This window comes from Parasteatoda tepidariorum, chromosome 7 (genome assembly GCF_982258835.1).
Source record: "Parasteatoda tepidariorum strain Cologne lab strain chromosome 7, Ptep-v5.0, whole genome shotgun sequence".
Lineage (NCBI taxonomy): Eukaryota > Metazoa > Arthropoda > Arachnida > Araneae > Theridiidae > Parasteatoda > Parasteatoda tepidariorum.
In genome coordinates this window covers 88051644-88073343 of record NC_141761.1, presented here as the reverse complement: position 1 = coordinate 88073343, position 21700 = coordinate 88051644, and the positions used below count along the sequence as shown (strand labels likewise).

Here is a 21700-nt window from a genome sequence, read left to right as displayed (position 1 = left end):
AACAACCTTTACGTGAGAAATTCAAAAGAAAACAACGATTGAAATTTGCAAAAAGAAAAAGAAAAAAAAAGTCTAGCATAAATGACAAAAAAAATGATGTAGGATTGGCATCAAGTTTGCTTCGAATAATTTTTTTTTCTTTTTTTTTTATAATATAATTAGCATAATAGAAGACAATATGGAATTTATAAATGTTTTTAAATACTCTTTATTTTTATCAGAAGAATTCTCTGTTTTTGTAAAAAGAATTTATAAAGTAAAAACATTGAAAATCGTGGTATAAATGTTTGTAAAAAAATTGAATCGAATAAGAATCCTTCGTTCATTCACTAACTTTTTTACAAAATTGTAAAGTTTGTCAGATTAATAAAATGCCTTTTTTCTTACATTTAACAAAATTATTTTGGATAATGGAATTGTATTTTTTATTGTTAAAGTCATGTCTTAATTAATCAAACTAAATTCTGATATTTCCTAAAAAAAATGCCTAAAAAATTTAATTTCAGTAAAATCAAATTTAAAAAAAATGAAAGAAATTTCAAAACAACTTTCATTAGAGAAATTTAAAAGAAAACAAAACCAAGATATGTAACCGTAGGAGATAAAATAAAAAACCAAATACTTTACATACTTAAATAACATTTTACATTAAAAATATCATGGTTTTAGTTAAATAATATATTCAAATGCATGTAAATTTTTTATGATTTGCAGAAAAAAATATAAAAAACGTTATAATTTTTAAATATTTATCAAAATGTTAAAAATTTTGGAAAAGTTAGCATTTTTAAATTCATTTTTGCTATTAGAAACAAGTTTGAAGAAACAAAATGTTAATAAATTCGCTTTATATACCAAACTGAAACTTATCTCACATCATGATTAATTTTTGTTGATAAGAGATCGATATATTAATGTAAACAACATTGATGTATTAATGTAATTAATATTGATTTATTAATATGAAACAAAATATAATTTTTTTAACTCCCATCAAAATGTTAAAAACTTAAAAAATATAAATAATTTTTTAACTCAATTTTGTTAATAGAAAACAATTTGCAGCAATAAAATGCCACACACATATAGTTCCAGTCTATTAAACTTAGCATATATCAAGTTAAGGTTTAACCTATCGCATAGATATATTTAACCTATTGCTTAGATGGACTTGCATACTTAATTTAAAGTAAAATATTTTAACAGCTATCAAAATTTTAAAAATAATAACATTTTAAAATTTAAATTTTTTATTAGAAATAAATTTGTAAGAATAAAATTTTAATTAAATGGAACTTATCACACATCGAGACATACTTCTGTCGATGAGCAAAACTTTATTGTTCTATAAAAGATGTTAACTTAGGATTTAACTAATCTTCTCAATAGTTTTTCATAAGCGTGAGGTGATAATATTTCATCTCCTTCATCTAAGCCCCTCAGAGTACGTCTCCTACGTTTCCGAAAATCATCTTGACTTGTAGCTTCAATGCAAAGGACGACAAAGTTACGGTCGCAGGGATGTTTCTCTTGATCAAGCAGACGATGACGAAGAAGAGAACTTGCCACTCCAACCTACGTTTAATGAAAAAAAGTAATTAGTTATTGATGTCTGATATTTTAATGACGAGCGAAAGTAATGGAACTTTCGACTACAACCTTCGAGTAATAAAGAAAAAAATTGTTTATTAATGGTCAAATATTTTATTGGCGATGTTGAATAAGAGAACTTGCGACTCCAACCTACATTTAATAAAAAAATATATTGTTTATTGATGTCACATATATTGACGATGGAGATTAAGAGAACTTTCGGTTCCAAACGACATTTAATAAAAAAATATATTGTTTATTGGTGTCACATATATTGACGACGGAGAATAAGAGAACTTGCGACTCCAACCTACATTTAATAAAGAAATATATTGTTTATTGATGTCACATATATTGACGATGGAGAATAAGAGAACTTGCGACTCCAACCTACATTTAATTAAAAAATATATTGTTTATTGATGTCACATATGGAGAATAAGAGAACTTGTGATTCCAACCTATGCTTAATGTAAAAAGAATTTATTTATTAATTGTAGAATATTTTATTGACGATGGCGAATAAGAGAACTTGCGATTCCATCCTATGTTTAATGAAAAAAGTAATTGTTTACTGTTGATCGAATATTTTATTGACGATGGCGAATAAGAGAACTTGCGATTCCAACCTATGTTTAATGAAAAAAGTAATTGTTTATTGTTGATCGAATATTTTATTGACGATGGCGAATAAGAGAACTTGCGATTCCATCCTATGTTTAATGAAAAAAAGTAATTATTTATTGTTGATCGAATATTTTATTGACGATGGCGAATAAGAGAACTTGCGATTCCAACCTATGTTTAATGAAAAAAGTAATTATTTATTGTTGATCGAATATTTTATTGACGATGGCGAATAAGAGAACTTGCGATTCCATCCTATGTTTAATGAAAAAAAGTAATTATTTATTGTTGATCGAATATTTTATTGACGATGGCGAATAAGAGAACTTGCGATTCCATCCTATGTTTAATGAAAAAAAGTAATTATTTATTGTTGATCGAATATTTTATTGACGATGGCGAATAAGAGAACTTGCGATTCCATCCTATGTTTAATGAAAAAAGTAATTGTTTACTGTTGATCGAATATTTTATTGACGATGGTGAATAAGAGAACTTGCGATTCCAACCTATGTTTAATGAAAAAAGTAATTGTTTATTGTTGATCGAATATTTTATTGACGATGGCGAATAAGAGAACTTGCGATTCCATCCTATGTTTAATGAAAAAAAGTAATTATTTATTGTTGATCGAATATTTTATTGACGATGGCGAATAGGAGAATTAACGATTCCAACCTATGTTTAATGAAAATAAAAACTGTTTATTGTTGATCGCGAATAAGAGAACTTGCGATTCTAACCGTCGTTTAAGGAAGAAGGAAATAATAATGATCAAATATTTTATTGACGATGGCGAGTAATGGAACTTTCGACTCTAACCCATCTTAATAGATGCTTAAATGTGCTAATGTTTTGTAATTGTAAATTTAATACCAAACAAATATCACAGTTCCATGTCTGATTCAGCATAAATGCATTTTGTGGCTGAAACACTTAAAAAAAGCATATGTTTCAGTTTTCTTGCGTCTCCTCATCAATCCTGTTGGATGTTTTTATGTAAATATTTTTAAGTGTGGGAAATCATGTTTTACATAAGTTTTTCAAGTTTGTTTAAAAGTTGTTTTGTTATTGATTTCACATCTGAAACTGGATTCTTATACACATGGATCTGGAACATTTAAACACATATAAAGCCTTAAACTTTAGGATATTTTTTTTAACGTGTCATTGGATTTTTTTTAAAAAATAAATAAATGACTATATGAAAATAAATAAATAAATGTTTAACGTGCAAAATGTACAAACAGGCTAAAATATTTTAAAAAACTTTTCATTAATTTTTAATTTAAATGAGAAGGTAATTGGATTTTTTGAAAAAATCTTTTTTTCTCTTACAATTTACGGAAAATGTACTTTTTGTGTGATTAATTAGACTTGCTACTTTAAAAGCAAAGCTTCTATTGAATATTTATGAGTTAAATTTGATAATATTTTCAAATGAAATATAGTTTATTTATTGTAATTATATTTGTATATAAAATATATAAATTATAGTCATATTTAAAATCTATAAAATCCGGAATTAAATTTAAATTTTTACCGTGAATCTTATATCAATTGAATTAGTACACAAGATTAATATAGTTATCAGAAAGGAGTACTAATAATAACTTCATCGAAAATATTAAATTTCATTCCTATTCGATATTAAAATTTTAAATATAGTCACTGTCAGGGTCACGTGATGTAATAACACGCATTTTCTGATGTTGCGAGCTAAAAGCTTGATATTATAGATATGATCATTTTTTGTTGTTTTGGTTTTTTTTGAACGATGGATAAAAAAAGAATAATAAAATGGTGAATTAGTTTTTGTAGAATTTTGCGTTATTTCTTTTGTAAAAGGTTACGACTGACAAATGTGCGGGGAAACCCCAATGGATTTCGAAATAAAAGATTGGTAGTTGTTTGTTCTATGAATTTCAAGTTGTTTGATGGAAGATAGTGAGTTATTTAGATTGTCTTGAAATTGGTTTAGGAAGTGGCATTTTTTTTTTGTAAGAAGGTGCAGTTTAGAAAGTAGTAGGTGAAAAATGGCATTTTTAGGAAGAGCTTTAAAAGTAGATTTGAAGTGTTTGGCGGAAGAGTTAGGAGAAACGGCAACGGAAGACATGAGAGTTACCGAATTAAAGAAGATTATATTGGCAAGTACGGAGTACGAAGAGGAGTTTGTGAAGGAATTATTAAAAAGAATAGTTAGTGGAAGAGAAGAAATAAAGCGCCAACAAAAAGAAGATGAAATTAGGCGACAAGAATATGAAATTAAGCAACAGGAAAGGGAAGACGAATTAAAGCGGCGAGAACAGGAAAGGGAAGATGAATTAAAGAGGCGAGAACAGGAAAGGGAAGGTGAATTAAAGCGGCGAGAACAGGAAAGGGAAGATGAATTAAAGCGGCAAGAAAAGGAATATGAATTGGAGAGGTTGAAGATAGAAGCTTCATTGGTACATACTGGTACTATAGGAGAGACGAGCAGCTCTCGAAATGAAGAAACAAGAGAACATGTACCTGGTGGATTGCAAAAATTAATGCGTACTTTTGATCCAAAAGAAGGTGATATAAGTTTTTATCTAATATTGTTTGAAAGACAAGCACGAAGAGTCCATATAAAAGAAGAAGATTGGGTAACGCATCTTGTTGGATTATTGCCTCTAGAAATGGCGAATTTAATTGCAAGGGAGCCTGAAGAAAAAGCAAATGATTATAAACATGTAAAATGTATGTTATTGAAAAGGTTTAAATTGAGCCCAGAAGCATTTAAAATAAAGTTTAAGAGACATTGTAAAGCGGCTGAGAGCACTTGGCGAGATTTTGGATTTGAATTGGCGAACTATTTTAACGAATGGGTTTCGGGACTAAAAATTAATGATTTCGACAGCCTGAAACAACTTGTCATTGTCGAACAGATAAAAGAACGAGTACCTGGAGACATACAAAATCATTTTATTGATGAGTGGAGTAGAATTTGCTCAGTTGACACACTTGCTGAGAAGCTAGATGAGTACGAGAATGCAAGGAAATATAACCAAACTACTAAATTCATTGCTTCTCAACCATATAGGAACTTATACCGGGAAAAACCAAACATGGTTAGTAGAAGATATCATACATTTGGTGAAGGATATAAACATGAGCATAACAACCATGGCAGAATTGATAAGCGGAGTTCTTCCCAAAATCCAGTCACATGTTTTAATTGTGGACGAGTAGGACACTTGGCACGATTTTGTCGAGATAATAAAGAGAGGAGAAGAAACATTGAAGGCAAAGTGGCCGAGGTTCAAGTATCGGAAGGGCAAGTATCCGAAGTTAAGGTACTCAGAAATGGAAATATCGAAAGCAAAGTAGTCACTGCAAGATTTAACGGTGAAGTCATGATAGGAAACAAAAAATGTAAAGGCGTTCAACCAAAAATAGCTGCCCTTAAGAAAGTTAGAATTTCATATAATGGAAATGAATACGAAGCTGTAGTAGATTCTGGTGCACAAATAAGTGTATTTAAAAACGATATAGTGGGTAAGGAAGTGGATTACAAAGGGCATATAATATTACAACCTGCGTTTGGCGAAAGTCTAAAAGCTGAATTAAAACAAGTGGAAATCGCTTTGGTAACGGAAGGATATATTACGCCTATAATTAAAACGATGATAGCAGCCGTCAATGGGTTAAATGCTGACATTTTGTTGGATGCTGAAACTTATGAGGCATTATTAGAACAAAAAAGAGTATATAATCCCAGTTTTACTGCTGCTATGAAGCTAAGATCAGATTCCCGAAAGGAGCAGTTATATATGAGTGCAAGTGACGGAGAAGAGCAGCAGGAGCCAACAGTAGGTGAATGCGGTGATAAAAAGAATGGAAATGAAACCGAACGATTCAAGATACAACAACAAAGTTGCGATACTCTCCAAGAAGCATGGAAATTGGGGAAGCAAAATAAAGGAGGGTATGTGATACAAAATAATATACTATGCCATGAAGAGCTGTTGGACGGGAATAGAATACAACAATTAGTAATTCCCGAAATTAGAAAAGGTAAAATACTAGAAATTGCCCACGAGTCAGTATTCGGAGCACATCTAGGAGCTCGTAAAACAATTCAAAGAATTAAATTTTCCTTTTATTGGCCAGGGATGGTCAAGGAAATTAAAGCTTATTGTAGCTCATGTCATGGGTGCCAAGGTAGAAGAGTTGTTCGTTCAGTAGACAAAATTCCGATAACACCTGTGTCACGTCCTGAACTTCCATTCCAAGTGGTGAACGTAGATCTAATTGGTCCTCTAGATCCAGTATCAGCACAAGGACATAAATATATCCTTTGTTTGATGGACCAACATTCAAGATGGCCTGAAGCAGTCCCGCTCAAATCGTTAACGGCAAGGAATACATGTGAAGCACTGCTCGAAATATTCTGTAGGACAGGAATTCCAGAAGTAATCGTGGTGGATAATGCGACAAATTTTACGGCAAGTTTAACGCAAGAGTTTTTGAAGGTTTTAGGAGCTTGTCCGCGATTTTCAACGCCATACCATCCGGAAGGGAACGGATTGATTGAAAGATGGAACCAAACTTTCAAAAATATGCTACATCACATTATTAGAGAAGTAGGAAGAAATTGGCATCGACACATACCATTTGTACTATGGGCTTATCGAGAAGTTCCAAATGCAACTACAGGAGTACCACCTTTTCTGCTAATGTACGGGAGAGAACCGAAAGGCCCGTTATCTATATTGAAGTCAATTTGGGCCGGAGATATGTTTTTACCTTTGAATATGAAAGGATCAGCGGAGGAATATTTAAAAGAGTTAAAAGGAAAATTAGAAATAGCAACCGAAAAGGCAAGGTTAACAAGTGATGTGCAACAAAGTAATTATGCCAAATATTACAATAGAAGGAAAAAATACCGGGAATTTGCGCCAGGAGATCAAGTACTTGTGCTAATGCATGATTCATCCAATTCATTATATGCCAGATGGATAGGTCCAGTAAAGGTAATTAGAAGAGTGAAACCGAATTCGTATTATTTGCAAATGCCTGAAGGAAATTTAAGATTATTGCATGTTAACAAAATGAGAGAATACAAAGCGAGAATTCAAACAGTTGGAGTTGTCTATGATATTGATGATGAATTTGGTGAAATATACGAAACACCAACTCTTCCTACAGATGTGGAAAGCTATGAAGCATTGAAAGGATTAAATTTGGATTACTTACCCAAAATGCAACAAAATCAATTGAAAGATCTTTTACATAGACGCAAAACGTTGTTTTCGGGGAAGATAAGGATAGCTAAAGTTGGGAAACATGCGATAAAGCTGAAAGCTGAGGAGGATACGATGAAACCAAAAACGTATAAGATACCAGAAAACTTAAAGGGGAAAGTGGATGCACAGATCAATGAATTGCTAGCGTTAGGACTGATTGAACCGGTGGTAAGTGAGATAGCACACCCGGTAGTATGTGTTCATAAGAAAGACGGAACAATCAGGTTATGCATTGATTTCAGAAGTTTGAATGCTCTTACCGTTCCGGATGCATATCCAATGCAAAATATGATGGAGTTGAATTTCTTAGTAGGAAAGAAGAAATTCATTACTGTGCTAGATATGTTGAAGGGATATTGGGCTATACCGATGGAGAACGGCAGCAAACACCTCACAGCATTCCGAACTCACCGAGGCCAGTACCAATGGAATGTATTACCCTTTGGATTAAGAAATGCTGCTGCAACCTACCAAAGAGCTATGTCTAAAGTGGTTCAGTCCATGTCTGATTTCACTTGTGCTTATATCGATGATTTAGCAGTATTTTCTGATACGTGGGAGGAACATTTGATTCATCTTGAAGAAGTTTTTAAGAGATTGGAATATTTTAATTTCTCCGTGAACTTGAGAAAGTGCGAATTTGCTAGACAAAAGGTTAAATACTTAGGACATATTATTGGTTCAGGTAAACATGCTCCTGACAAAGAACGAATAAGAGTAATACAGAAATTAGAGGCACCCAAAACCAAAAAACAACTGAGAAGTGCTTTGGGATTATGCAACTTTTACAGGCAGTATATTCCAAACTTCGCAAAGATTGCTCTTCCACTAACAGAGCTTACTAAAAAGAAAGTTCCTAATGAGATTCCTTGGAGCGAAGAAGCTGAGAAGGCATTCAAGGAATTGAAGACGTCGCTATGTAAGATCGCAGAGTTACAAGTCCCAGACATAGAGAAACCATACTACTTGCATACGGATGCATCTCAAAATGCGGTCGGATGTTGTTTAGGTCAGTTAGATGAAGAAGGAAATATTCGTCCCATAGCTTTCGGTAGCCAGAAGCTGAATTCAACTCAACAGAAATGGTCTACAATTGAAAGGGAAGCTTATGCTATTATTTGGGCTTTGCAGAGATTTGAAACCTTACTCTGTGGTGCTAAGATTATTTTATTAACTGATCATAATCCCCTAGTATTTCTGACGAGTGCGACACCCCAAAGCCCGAGGTTGCAGAGATGGGCGTTAGCCATTCAACGCCATGATATTGAGGCAAGTCACATCAAAGGATCGAAACTTAGTAATGCAGATGCATTGTCCAGACTGTAAATATAAACTAAAATAAGACTCTGAACATTTTTTCCTATTATTATTATTAGGTGATTAAAGTAAATACCTAGTGTTAAGTTAAACCTAAGATTCAGTGAATATTTGGGTGAATGTGAAACATAGTTTGTTTATGTGTAAAGTGTGACCCTTAAATTATTTGCCATATTCGATCTTTGGATCTAATATGACTCTGGGGGGAAGGTGTCAGGGTCACGTGATGTAATAACACGCATTTTCTGATGTTGCGAGCTAAAAGCTTGATATTATAGATATGATCATTTTTTGTTGTTTTGGTTTTTTTTGAACGATGGATAAAAAAAGAATAATAAAATGGTGAATTAGTTTTTGTAGAATTTTGCGTTATTTCTTTTGTAAAAGGTTACGACTGACAGTCACTAAGATAATATAATGGGGCTGGGTAGCCTCCAGTAATTAGAAAATTGAACTCTGGTCCGGAGGAGTCGGGGGTTTGATCCTCTTGTAAGATCTGCCAAGTATATGCGAGATACGTTCTCGTCAAATCTATGGAATTGAAAATCCCGTGGTCTGTCACTAACCAGTACCAAGGGTACAGGGATACAGTAAAAATTTCCTTCCTTTCAAATCTATGTCTAAATCAAGTGTCGCTGCCAACTATCCTTGGGGTTCTGACCTAAGACATACTTTCCTCCTTGCAGTGGTGCACTCTTAGCTTATCCAAGTATAATTAGAAACATCAAGAAATTTTAAATATTTTTCCCACTCAAAACTTTCGTATTTTCAGATCTGCTTTGATGGTATATATATATATATATATATATATATATATATATATATATATATATATATATATATATATATATATATATATATATATATATATATATATATATATATATATATATATATATATATATATATATATATATATATATATATATATATATATATTTATAAGCTAAAAAATTGAGAAAATATGGGAAAAAATACAAAATAATGACAAGAGAAAAAATTATTAGCAATAATATTTTAAAAGAATTTAAAAGATCATAATTTTTAATACCTTAAAAAAAAAAAAACTTAATAAACTTCGAAAAACTTCGAACTTAATAAAACTTATTAATTATTTTCGTTTTTCTCTTTGTTTTTTTGTGCTATGTTATAGTGATCATATTTAAAGCAGCTTTAGCGCTTGATATTATCTACTATTACCTTACTTCCGTTTTCTTTTTGTTTCCGTTTTTGTTTGGTTTTGTTTTTATTGTGCTATATATATATATATATATATATATATATATATATATATATATATATATATATATATATATATATATATATATATATATATATATATATATATATATATATATATATATATATATATATATATATATATATATATATATATATATATATATATATATATATATATATATATATATATAACAAAATAAATAAATACAAGAAAACACGAAAAAATTTACGAAAAACAATAAGTTTCATTTATTGCGCATAAGCTGCAAATAAATAGAACTCATTAGATAAGTTCAAAACGAAGATAAAACTTAAAACAAAGGAAAATTATAGACATATGGAAAAAAAAGGGGGGGGAATAAAAATTAAAAAAATAACAAACAACTGATTTAAAAAAAAAAGGATGAAATATTTTTAAAAAAACCGGATGAAAAAGATATAATCTTTTCATCAGTCCACACGATTATATCCGCAAAAAAGAGTGCTTTCTGATATTGTATCAATATAGCCAAAGCAAAATATATCAATACAATAGTGTAAGGATTACTCAAAAAAATGTTTTTACAAAAATTACAACAAATAAAATAGAACACAATAAGCAAAAATAACACGTAAAAACAGAAAATAAAATATTTAAAAAAAAACAGTATAAAACAAAAAATATAAAGCGAGTAGCGAAATATATATTTATATATATATATATATATATATATATATATATATATATATATATATATATATATATATATATATATATATATATATATATATATATATATATATATGACTTAAGCGAACGCAAATAAACATCTTACTTACTTTATTTGTTCCTTCCGAATGCCATGCGTCACAATAAGCTTCCATCTCCCTGACACCTAATCTGTCTGCTCCGTGCCACACCATTTTGTGTTTCCTGTAAAATAAGCAATGAGCGTAGAAAGAATAATGTCCTTTAGAATGAATCAAAAGCAGACCAGAAAGTTAAAGAGATTCATTAAGAACGTTCAAAAAACATACAGAGGGCAAAGCATCTAGCTTTTAGACTTGAAAACACCAGATCGTTTATAGAACCAAATAACGGAGCATTCTAGAAACCTTCTGTGAGCTACAGAAATAATAAATAACAGCCTACATTACACTTATACATCTTCTTAGAGGACTGTCGCTATCTCTGTTGAGGATCGAACTTGGTATCTCTGTCTCACCAGGGCAACAACTTTAACCATTCGGCTACACAGACACACGTCAATAAGACACTATGAAGTCTCCAAAGACTAATCAAATTTAGAGCAATTTCGAAGCTTATTAGTGAATCTGTTTCCGCTAAAGTATACATTATCTGGGTAATCCACAAATTAACTACGGTGATTCGTTAAAGTATGAAATCTAGAGAATTCTGTAATTCACATATATTTATATGGGTGGATTCCGTATCGTTTAAATTCAATGAATTCTCTCTCTTTTTTCCTGATCAATAGGTAATACAATTAAATACTCATACAATCAAATCAATTTACTGATTATTACTAAGCTTAGTTTTAATTGTGACAATCAATATAATATTAACTGTGCTACATAAAAGTGTAGAATGGTTAAAACTAACGTGGAGTCATAGTGTTTTTAATTTTCCAACTGCTGAACAATTAATAAAAATACGGAGTGTATGACCTTAAGGTGAATATGTAATAGGTTTATGCAACTGAACAAGGATAAGACACTATATAACTATTGGTCCTAACTGATTTCAAAGCGTCTCACAGCCTGTGGAATAAAAACGCAGTTCTTTCATGATTGGCGCTGTGGATAAGTTTGGAATGGATACGAATCTGTATAAGCCGAGTTACTTGGTATGAATGAGACTGCGGTAGAATTTGGAGTACATTTTTCTAAATTTATTTATTTATTTATTTTTAATGGCGGGCACTTGAGGGTTGTCCCATTGGCCACAGGAATGCCAGAACTGCTACTCTCTTCTCGTTACCCAGTGGGCACCAGTGACGATGCCACGGCGGTGGAGCAGCGCCGCCCACGTCACACAACCACAAACCCGTTTATAGGGCGGGTCGCATTCACACACAAAGGAGAAGGGACATAGAACACAGAGAGAAAGAAACACCCATTCCCTGAGCAGGATTCGAACCCGCAACCAGTGGCTCCACAGTCAGGCACGCTGACCGCTCAGCCACCAGGTCGGCTTTTTCTAAATTTAAACTAATACCATTTTTCAACAAATTGCATTCAAAATTCAAAAACCTTTCAGCAGTTACTAACACTACTATGCGTTGTATGAGGGTTCATTTTGGATTTCTCATGATTTATGTATACAACAATCTTTCAGCTTATTCACAGTTCGAAAGCCGCGAACGAATGCCATTGCTAACAAGCGAGTTATATCAAGTTCGCTGATACGTGCCCTCAAGTGCTTGAATGAATACGACCATGGATTGTCCAATTGTCCTATCTTCTTTATACTATCTTATACAACTATCTCCCATCTTCTCTAATGAGGTGACTCAGATTAGAATCCCAGCGATGGCTGGTCGTTGCAAATTCTGCACCTGGCCAGCACAGACTACGTGCTGACGTAAATACCATGCTCAGAGGTAGACGGATCATAGGTTAGAGTCCTCTAGCCGTCAGGCTAACCATGGGTGTTTTCGTGGTTTTACTGACCATATAACGGAAATAAGAGTTAGTTTAATCAAAAAGTTCTCCACGAAAGTGAATTTCCCCTAGTACTAGATCCAGGAGTTCCCTTGTCTCCCGAATTGAGTTCAAAATTACAAGGCTACGAAGTTGAACACTGGTAGTCGTGAACTCAAAATTAAGTGGGCTATTCAACGATGGTTATAATATCTTTTCTAACAATATGTCCCTTGAGTCAAGGAGTACCCTGCTATACACGAAAGGCAGAAAAGTGCAAGAAAATCAAACATATTATTAATAATGCAAGTAAGTATATTTACAGGGCCTGATTACTGTCTAGAGGCAGCCAAGGCCTGCAAAGGGCTGTTGCGCTCCTGAAGAAGAAGAAGATTACTGTCTAGGCCCAATAGGCACGGGCCTAGGGCCCACACTTTCTGGGGGGTCTCAATATTGGTAAAAAGTCCACAATATTACTTTTTTAAAAAAATATTGAAGGAAACAGTTTATCTCGAAAAAAGCATTTTTCATTTTTCATTTTCTTTATATTGTGATAAACCAAACTCGTAAAAACATTACACTAATCAAATTTGAAAGTACAGCTGAATTTTAATTGGTGTAATTTTTACTCCAACGGCTTGCAACGAGAATGCATATTCGCAAAATCTCTTATAAATGATTAGATAGTCAACAAGAACTAAAAGCTTATTTTAACAAATATGTAAAGCTATAGATGGAAGGCTACAATCATTAAAATAATTCAGCTAATCAGTGACTTATAGCAAAAATCACTGATTTCACTGATTTCAATTGTTTGTGGTCACCAAACTATTTTTATTCTCATACAGCATTGTTTTGTTGTTTTATATTTTGCATTAATATTTAGATGCATAAACTTTATCTCAGAAAAATAATCTTCAATTGTCTGCTTTTAAAATTTTTTTAGAATGTTTCTCTTAAGTCATGCAGTATAATAGATTTTCTTTATTGTTAGGACTACTATTCAGAAATTTAATTTCAAAATATTTCTTTAGAAGCTTGGAAAATTTTGTGGGCCTTGGGCTTGAATTTGTCTTGATCGGTCGTTGTATATTTATGAGCCATAATGGCTAGTGATTAGGACGCTGAGCTGTGCTTTTGAAGGATTGGGTTCTGATGCTGGTAGCGGTTTCAAGTCTACAAAACTTCAGATCGATGGGTATGTTTATAACAATAGCATCACCATGCCATTCATTACACAATTATGAAACTTTAATCTCTATTAACCCTCTGTTCCACAACATGTTTTAGTGGGAATGCTTTTCTACTTAAAATGAGTTACATAAAAAAAAGAAGCATTTTTTTTGTACTCACCATGTATTGTCTGTTAAAACATTCCTACCATCAAATGAGTAGATTCTTGGTGGATAAGAGAATGGTGCTGCAGTTCCAGCAAAAAGGTCTTTCCATGAATTGAATAAAACTTCACCCTTAAATTTAAAATAAAAAATCAATTTACTAAACTTCAAAAATTTTTTAGTGTACCTTAAGATTAAGAAATGGTGGCAATTATTTTTTTTACACCAAAGGGGCGTAGAATCATAGATAGTTTCCAGTATAATGAAACACCAAGGTGTAATTACATTAAGATAAAATACACCCAATAATATAAAATAAAGATCAATAATTTAGGATGCATGCATACACTAATTCTTTAAATAAATACAGTATGCTAATAAAATGTATGCGTAGTACAGAGAGAATATTAAGAGGAGTTAGAATTAGTGTCAATAGAACCGAAGTGGATAGACATTATAAAATTATTTAATACAGTTTACAGAGACTTAAAAACTATGAGTTTGAATTAGTGTCAACAGAACCGAAGTAGAAAGATATTATAAAATAATTTAATGCAGTTTACAGAGACTTAAAAACTATCAGTTTGAATTAGTGTCAACAGAACCGAAGTGGATAGATATTATAAAATTTGTTAATACAGTTTACAGAGACTTAAAAACTAAAAAGTAAATATCCTTATTACACAAATGCATATATACATATTTTAACGGCGAGTTTGTTTCAGTAAATGAACCTCATTGAAGACAACAACTAGTTATATATCTATACATAATAATAAACGCGGCTGTGTGTGTGTGTGTCTGTAATCACAATATATCGCCCCAGAAGCCTCGCCCAGGCACGAAACTCGGCACATAATTGTGTTTTGACATAATGAAGAAGTATTTTTTTCCTTTTTCAAAAATTTGGATTAGTTTTTCAGTTATCAGTCATTTTGTAAGAAAATCTATGCTTTTTCGTCTTCAAAGAGCCATATTCAAAAAACTATTAAAAAATGCATATACTTTTCTCCACTCTTATAAATGTATGCTAATGCGAACCTTACAATTGAAATATTAATTTTCGACAACTTAAACCAATAATATACGAAGGAATTAATAATTTAATTGTAAGGTTCGCATTAGTTTACATTTATCAAAGTGGAGAAAAGTTTAACTTTTGTATTAAAAATGTGGCAAACGTAAATAGAACGCTTCGCTTTGATATATTTGTCGCTGTTCATAATTGTTATAATAAGTTTTCCTTCTCCTTTCCACGCTCTATTTTGTTTTCTTAAGCGAAGACGATAATTTTTGTAGCGATATAGAAATAGAAATTGATACCATAAAAAATTAATTCGTCTTCGTGTTCTTTTCATGTATTTAGCATTTTAGTTTTTTTTTTCTTAAGCGTTGTAGCTATATAATATATAAAATAGGAATTTAATTGTTTTTGAAGGAACGATCACACTTACCTTACGATCACACTTACTATTCTTTATTTTAACAGTTTTTATTAAATGTAATTAGTTATTTTCAGAAAGTTTCAGTTTGCAGGTAAGCACTTAGATTTTAATATTGAAGTTTCATGATTTGCTTTCATAGTAATTGCTGTTCTAAAGTATTCGTTGACTTCTTAAAAACCCGATTACTGACATGGCAAAACCGCCTTCCAAAAAACTTTGTATTTTGTCAAAGAAAAGATATTAAGAGATTCTCAAAGAAGAAGAAGAAGGGCCCAAGAAACGTCTGTGGAACGTCAAAGAAGGATGGAACATGACCGAATTTCGACAAGCAATTCTAGAGCCCAAGAAGTATCAGATACGTCAAAGAAGATTAGAAGAGGTTTTCAGCTATTGGCCAATGATGATTTCGAAAGCAACTTTGGGGTAGACTATACTTGAGGGTGCCCTCGCCAAGTTGCGATCGCGATTGACCGCCAAGCTGGGCGATGTTGAAAACCAATCGTGATTCTGATTAGTTTAGAATTTAGCATTGTTTTTAAATGAATTTTTAAATGTAATTTCTGAGACCCGTTAGTTCTACTTTGGATTTCGGCTGGTAATGTTATTTTTGCTTCTGGTACTAAAAATGAATACTGTCAATAAGATAAATCTAAAGTTTCTGTACGATTTGAATAACAATGAAAAAAAAAGGTGATTGACTGGTGTCTGAATGACGGTTTAATTAGTAATAGATATAAATGTCCTGTTTGTGGGTTACCACGGCGTTCCGGGCAAACAAGTATGGCGCCAAACATAAGTCGCCAATTTCGCCAAGGGACACCCTCAAGTATATTTTTCCTGTTATATTATAGGTTAGGTTACCATAGATCTTAGGTTACATAGCAAAGTTACATCTTCAAACATCCTCAAGAGCTATAACACAACTGCAGCAGAACTGGATATGAAGACAAAGTTGCAGGACAGGAACACTTTAATTGTCCACTAATCTTTAGATTTCCTGCTATGTTTTAAAAAACTTTATTTGTGAAAACCTTTAGCGTGGCGGACAGCTGGCCGCCTTAAGCGGCTAGTAAGTAATATAAAAGAATCTAATGTATGGTGTGAAAGCGCGATTTTGGCTTTACGACTACTAATGTTCAACTCCGTTTCCTTGTAATTTTGAACACGATTCAGAAGACAAGGGAATTCCTGGATCATGTATTGGGAGAAATTTGCCTTCGTGGAGGATTTTTTGACGAAACTAACTCGCATTTGCGTTACATGGAGAGGAAAACATCCCACGGTTAGCCTGATGGAAAGGAGACTCTAACCCATGATCCATCTACCATTGGGGGATATTTAACATCAAGCACTGTGGTCCGTGCCAGTTGGGGCTCGGAATTTGTATCGACCAGTCGTAACTGGGATTCGAACCCGGATCACCGCTTTGGAAGTCGAACGCTATATCCTTTGAGCCACCACGAATCATTATAAAATTTCCCATTTTAAAGAAATGCACCCTTTGAATTGTATTGAAGGCTCAATTTGGTGTTAGCTTGAAGAAAAAAGGTGTTAATTCAATATGATTCTTAGGTTGTTCAACATGGGATTCAAAGATCACAAATAATAAATATTTTTTAAAAATTTAATTGTGTCAAAAATTTTCCAAAAACATGCAATATGAGCAATACTTTAGCAGTTTTTATGAAATGAAAAAGAAATCTTTATAATGAAACAAAAAAAAATTTCTAAATAGTAGATTATAATATAAGCATTTTTATCAAACTGTGTCATTTCTTGAAATTCTTTTAAGTAGTGCATTAACAAATTTACTTATATATGACTTATATAATGTGTATATATAGTCTTATACTTCATGAATCACTATCTAACTTTCAAAAGTTTCAAAATCAATCGAGTTATTTCTTACCTTTATGTTGACGATAGGCAAATCTGAATCTTTATGACGAACTATGCTGTCAAGATTTTGGACCCTAGAAGCTAAGAATGCTCTGAAAGTTCCTCTCAAATTAGCTCTTCTTGATTGGCGATAACATTCGTAATCAGCCCCTCTTACTCCATGCATATCGCCAGTATATGGTTGATTAAGCGCCGCCATACGTAGCTGAAAGAAAGAATGTAGAATAAAATCTGTCAAATTTTTGGTAATTCTTAATTGACTTGATGCAATCACCATTCATATTTTGATTCAAGACTTAATTTATACCAGAACATAATTTATACCAGAACATAACTTATACTAGAACATACTTTACACCACAACATAATTTATACCAAAACATAATTTATACCAGAACATAATTTATACCCAGAATATTAACTATTCTAGAACATAACTTCATACCTCCAATGAAATTGGATGCGATATGGCATGTCTTAATTAACTCTTTAATCTTTCCGATGAAAGACTGATCATCTGACCAAAAACTATCAAGGGCAATTAATCTTTTTGACTTTTTGCGCTACCAATACAGTCTAATAATCTCAATCTTTTTTCAAAATTCTATGATTTTCTTCATACCAGAGCATTATTATGAATAATTCCTTTATACTAGAACATAATTTATACCAGAACAGAATTTATACCTGAACATAACTTACACCAGAACATAAATTATGCCAGAACATTATTTATTCCAGAAAATAACTTCATACCTCCAATGAAATTCGATGCGATATGGCAAGTCCCAATTAACTCATTAATATTGCCCGATGAAGGCCGATCATCAGACCAAAATCTATCAAGGATTATTAATCTTTTTTACTTTTTGCTCTACCAATACAGCGTAAGAATCTCATTTTTTTCGGTTTATTGCACAGCAAAATTTTTTGATAAGACATTGATTTTCATACAGTTCCTAAGCAAAGGAATGCCTTAGATATTTCCCCCATGAGATTTCTTTAACTATATATTTAACAAATTATTCAAAATTTTTATGATAATTATTCCGGTTTAGAAATTTCAAAAATCGATTATTCTTTCCATTGCATATTTCGATATCGTACACTATGGAGTATATGTGGTTGAATCCTATTTGCCTGAAAACTATTTGATATATAGTAGAGCGCTGATTACCCGAAAAGTCAATGTACCGGATTGTTCAATTATCCGGATCGTTTATGGGACATGTGTTTTTCCTACCTTAAATTTTTTATTTTATTTTTAAGATATTTGAAAGGATTCGAAGTACGGCTTCTTTTCTTCTTCGGTGACTATGATATCCACCCAATTTCAATGGTGGGTGGCAAATAGCTTTTAATAAGGAAACAGGTTTCTAACAATTTTTTTTAAAAATTAGAACTTTTAAACTTGCCATTTGTAATATTCTATAATAAGCACTACTACAATTGCCAATCCCAACCCTGGAAAAAATGTGGAGGGAAGTTACTCAAAAACATTCTCTTAGCCATTTTGTAAAATTGTCCAAGAATCCGCAGTTCTCGTTATCCAGATTGGATTTGGTTTCGACGGGTGTGGATAATGGGCACTCAACTGCAGTTGAAAAATGCCATAATCGGACCTGCTATTCCACGCCATCGAGAGCTCACGGACAGCGCAAGTGGCAATCAGACCTACATTCGAAGATCTGTCAAATGACAGTTTAATGGAAAGATGTGCCAAATCGAACCCTAAATCAATAACGAATCGTTTAGTTCGCTTATTTGGACGTTTTCTAGGAAGCGCATCTGTTCTGGTAAGGATGTGGACGGAATTGCCAATTATTTAGATCTGTGATCTTCAACGACGATTTTATGATAATTGCCAGCATGATAGCTGTCGAGAGAATTCGAACTGGGTTCTTGCACTTCAAGAAGAGGGCCTCCCATACCAACACATGAGACCTATGCCGTCAGCGCCAGCTAACCTTTATCAGCAAAATGGCGTTTTAAAGTTGAGAAAAGTTTCCCTACATAAATTCGAAAGTTAACTAACTTCAAGTTAGTTAGTAAGTTAGTTAAACACAACCCCGTATCTCCCATCGAATTTGTTGAAATATAATTCTTTCTCGTCTACTTCTTTTACTTAGCATAGATTTATTACTTGATTATGTATTGTATTGTAACCATGGTTTATTTTTGCTTTGTGCACCTGGGAATTTCAATGCATTATTAATTTGTTTATGTTCCACATGGCTTCGTGCCTGTCTTTGTGTTAAGTCTCTGTTTGAATATATAGTGAAAGAACTGAAAGCTTTCAGAAAGAATCTTTGTGAAAGATTTAGAATGTGTCACTTAAGCGAACTGATACCTGACGGGCTTGGCTTACTCTAAGTGGAATGGAAAGTAGAAAGAACAGTTTTTAACGTAAGCAAATGCCACGTTTCAACAGCCAATCAGGATCAAGATACCCACACTACGTCACTTGCGGACGTCCCATTAAAACACAACGTTCGGATTTTGTATAAGGCGCAACGCAAATCGCCTAACACTTCACTTCTGCATCCATTCAAACAAGGCAGATCTGTGGCTTGGGTGGAAACAGTGCACGCCAACTAAATGCATGAGTTCGTGGAAGGCTCGCTATATGGCCCAAGCATTGCCTATTAATGGTAGATCCCATCAGTAAAACCCGAAAAACGTTATAAAAACCTTAAGCGTGATTTCCCCAAAATAATGTTCTTTTGGTTGGGCTTTTTGGATTGCAGAAAAACTACACAATCAATTTTGATGATACTTTAGAAATTTGTAGAGAGCTGATATAACTATAGTTTGAATCAGCAAAAATTGAACATTTTCCAAAATTTCTATTTTTTTTACATATTTTTAAGTGCGATTATGCAAGGTTTTTGTTAACTTTAATTCATTTCAGACTATTTTAGTTTAAGCAATAGCCACATTCAAACCTAAAATAAATTTGTGAACTGTTTCAGACTATATACACTATGGAGATCGAGCTAGTCCATCAGAGCTCGGAGTAAAGTGTCATCTTCGCCATAATTGTTAAATGTTAATTTATAATTATTTCGGGCCAGAAAAAAATTCAAATTGGGGAAAGCTTATGAAATAAAGCCAGGAAGTCATTTTATAACTTATTCTTTCATTTCACTAAAAAAGAAAATGCTAAAGACGAGGTTTAAATCGGACCTCTAAGCCGGAAAACTATCCTAAATATTTACCCCAGATTGTTTAGGTAAAAGTTGCACTCAATATGCATTTTTAGCTATGTAAATGATTACAAAATTTAAAATCTTGAAGTAAAAATCTTTAATAACTTCAAGAAACGCGTATTTAAAGAACCTGTAAATAACTTACTGCGTCATAAAATAAAAAACGTCTTAGAATTCCGAATTACGTTCAATTGTTTTGAAATCAGCCCCTTTGGCACCTTAAAATCGTGATTTTACTTTTGATTTCCGAAAGCAAAAAATCGTTTGTGCCAAGATTAGTAAGAAAAAAATATAACACAACGTGACAAGTCAATGAAAATATTTTTTGAAAACGATAATTAATAAACTAATATTCAAAGCCATATTTTCATCAAACCTACTTTTCTCCTTATCTGCGAGCATGAAAAGAAAAACATAAAAATGAACACATATTAGTACATCATTAAATTACAGGCGAAATAAAACACACACAAATTATAAAAGATTAAACAAATTTACGAGCGCCATCTGGATTCGCAAGCACGTTTGCATTTTATCTTAAGAATACTCGAAAGTAGAAATGCAAATGTTTCAACAATCGTCTGATGTTGTTAAGGCTATCAGATAAGACAAAAGCTTATTCGAATAAAATTAATACTTTTCTGAACGTTGTACCAGTTTTATTTTTTTTAAGAAACATTTAAAATACATTATTTTAAGCTGAAACTAAAATCCATATCGCAGATATAAGAAGAAAAACGTTTAATCTTTCCATGTAGTGCTAAAAAAACTATAAAAATACATCTTAGGTTTTATGTATTAAAAATAAATTTAAAAGAAAGATTATGTGTGAAAGTAACACTTAGGTACGCAATTAGTATTCAAAACATTTCATGTACGTTTAAAGTACTATTTTACATGGTAAAAATACTGCTTTTAAAAGATTAGATATCAGAGCATAAAAATCAGTGCATTTAAAAACCACGCAGGTGGCCTTAAATATATGGTTTGAATTATGAAAAATAAAACAATTTTAGATTACATTTTGCACTTGTCTTTTATAAATATATGTCTTAGGATAAGGATGAAATAAGAGCTGATATTATCAAGGTTTATTTTTAAAGTTACTTTTAACACCA

General features: G+C 32.1%; 1 protein-coding gene across 1 annotated transcript in view; it reads right to left on the bottom strand.

Moving 5' to 3' along the window:
• Positions 1-376: 376 nt before the first annotated feature.
• Positions 377-21700, bottom strand: part of LOC107444016 (uncharacterized) — a 130450-nt gene continuing 109126 nt past the window's right edge. Inside the window, exons 26-29 of the mRNA XM_087168226.1 lie at positions 17384-17578; positions 14046-14161; positions 10869-10962; positions 377-1575 (exon numbers count right to left, since the gene is read on the bottom strand). Coding sequence (XP_087024352.1) covers positions 1363-1575; positions 10869-10962; positions 14046-14161; positions 17384-17578 — 618 coding nt within the window. The 3' untranslated portion in view covers positions 377-1362. The remainder of the gene's footprint in view (positions 1576-10868; positions 10963-14045; positions 14162-17383; positions 17579-21700) is intronic.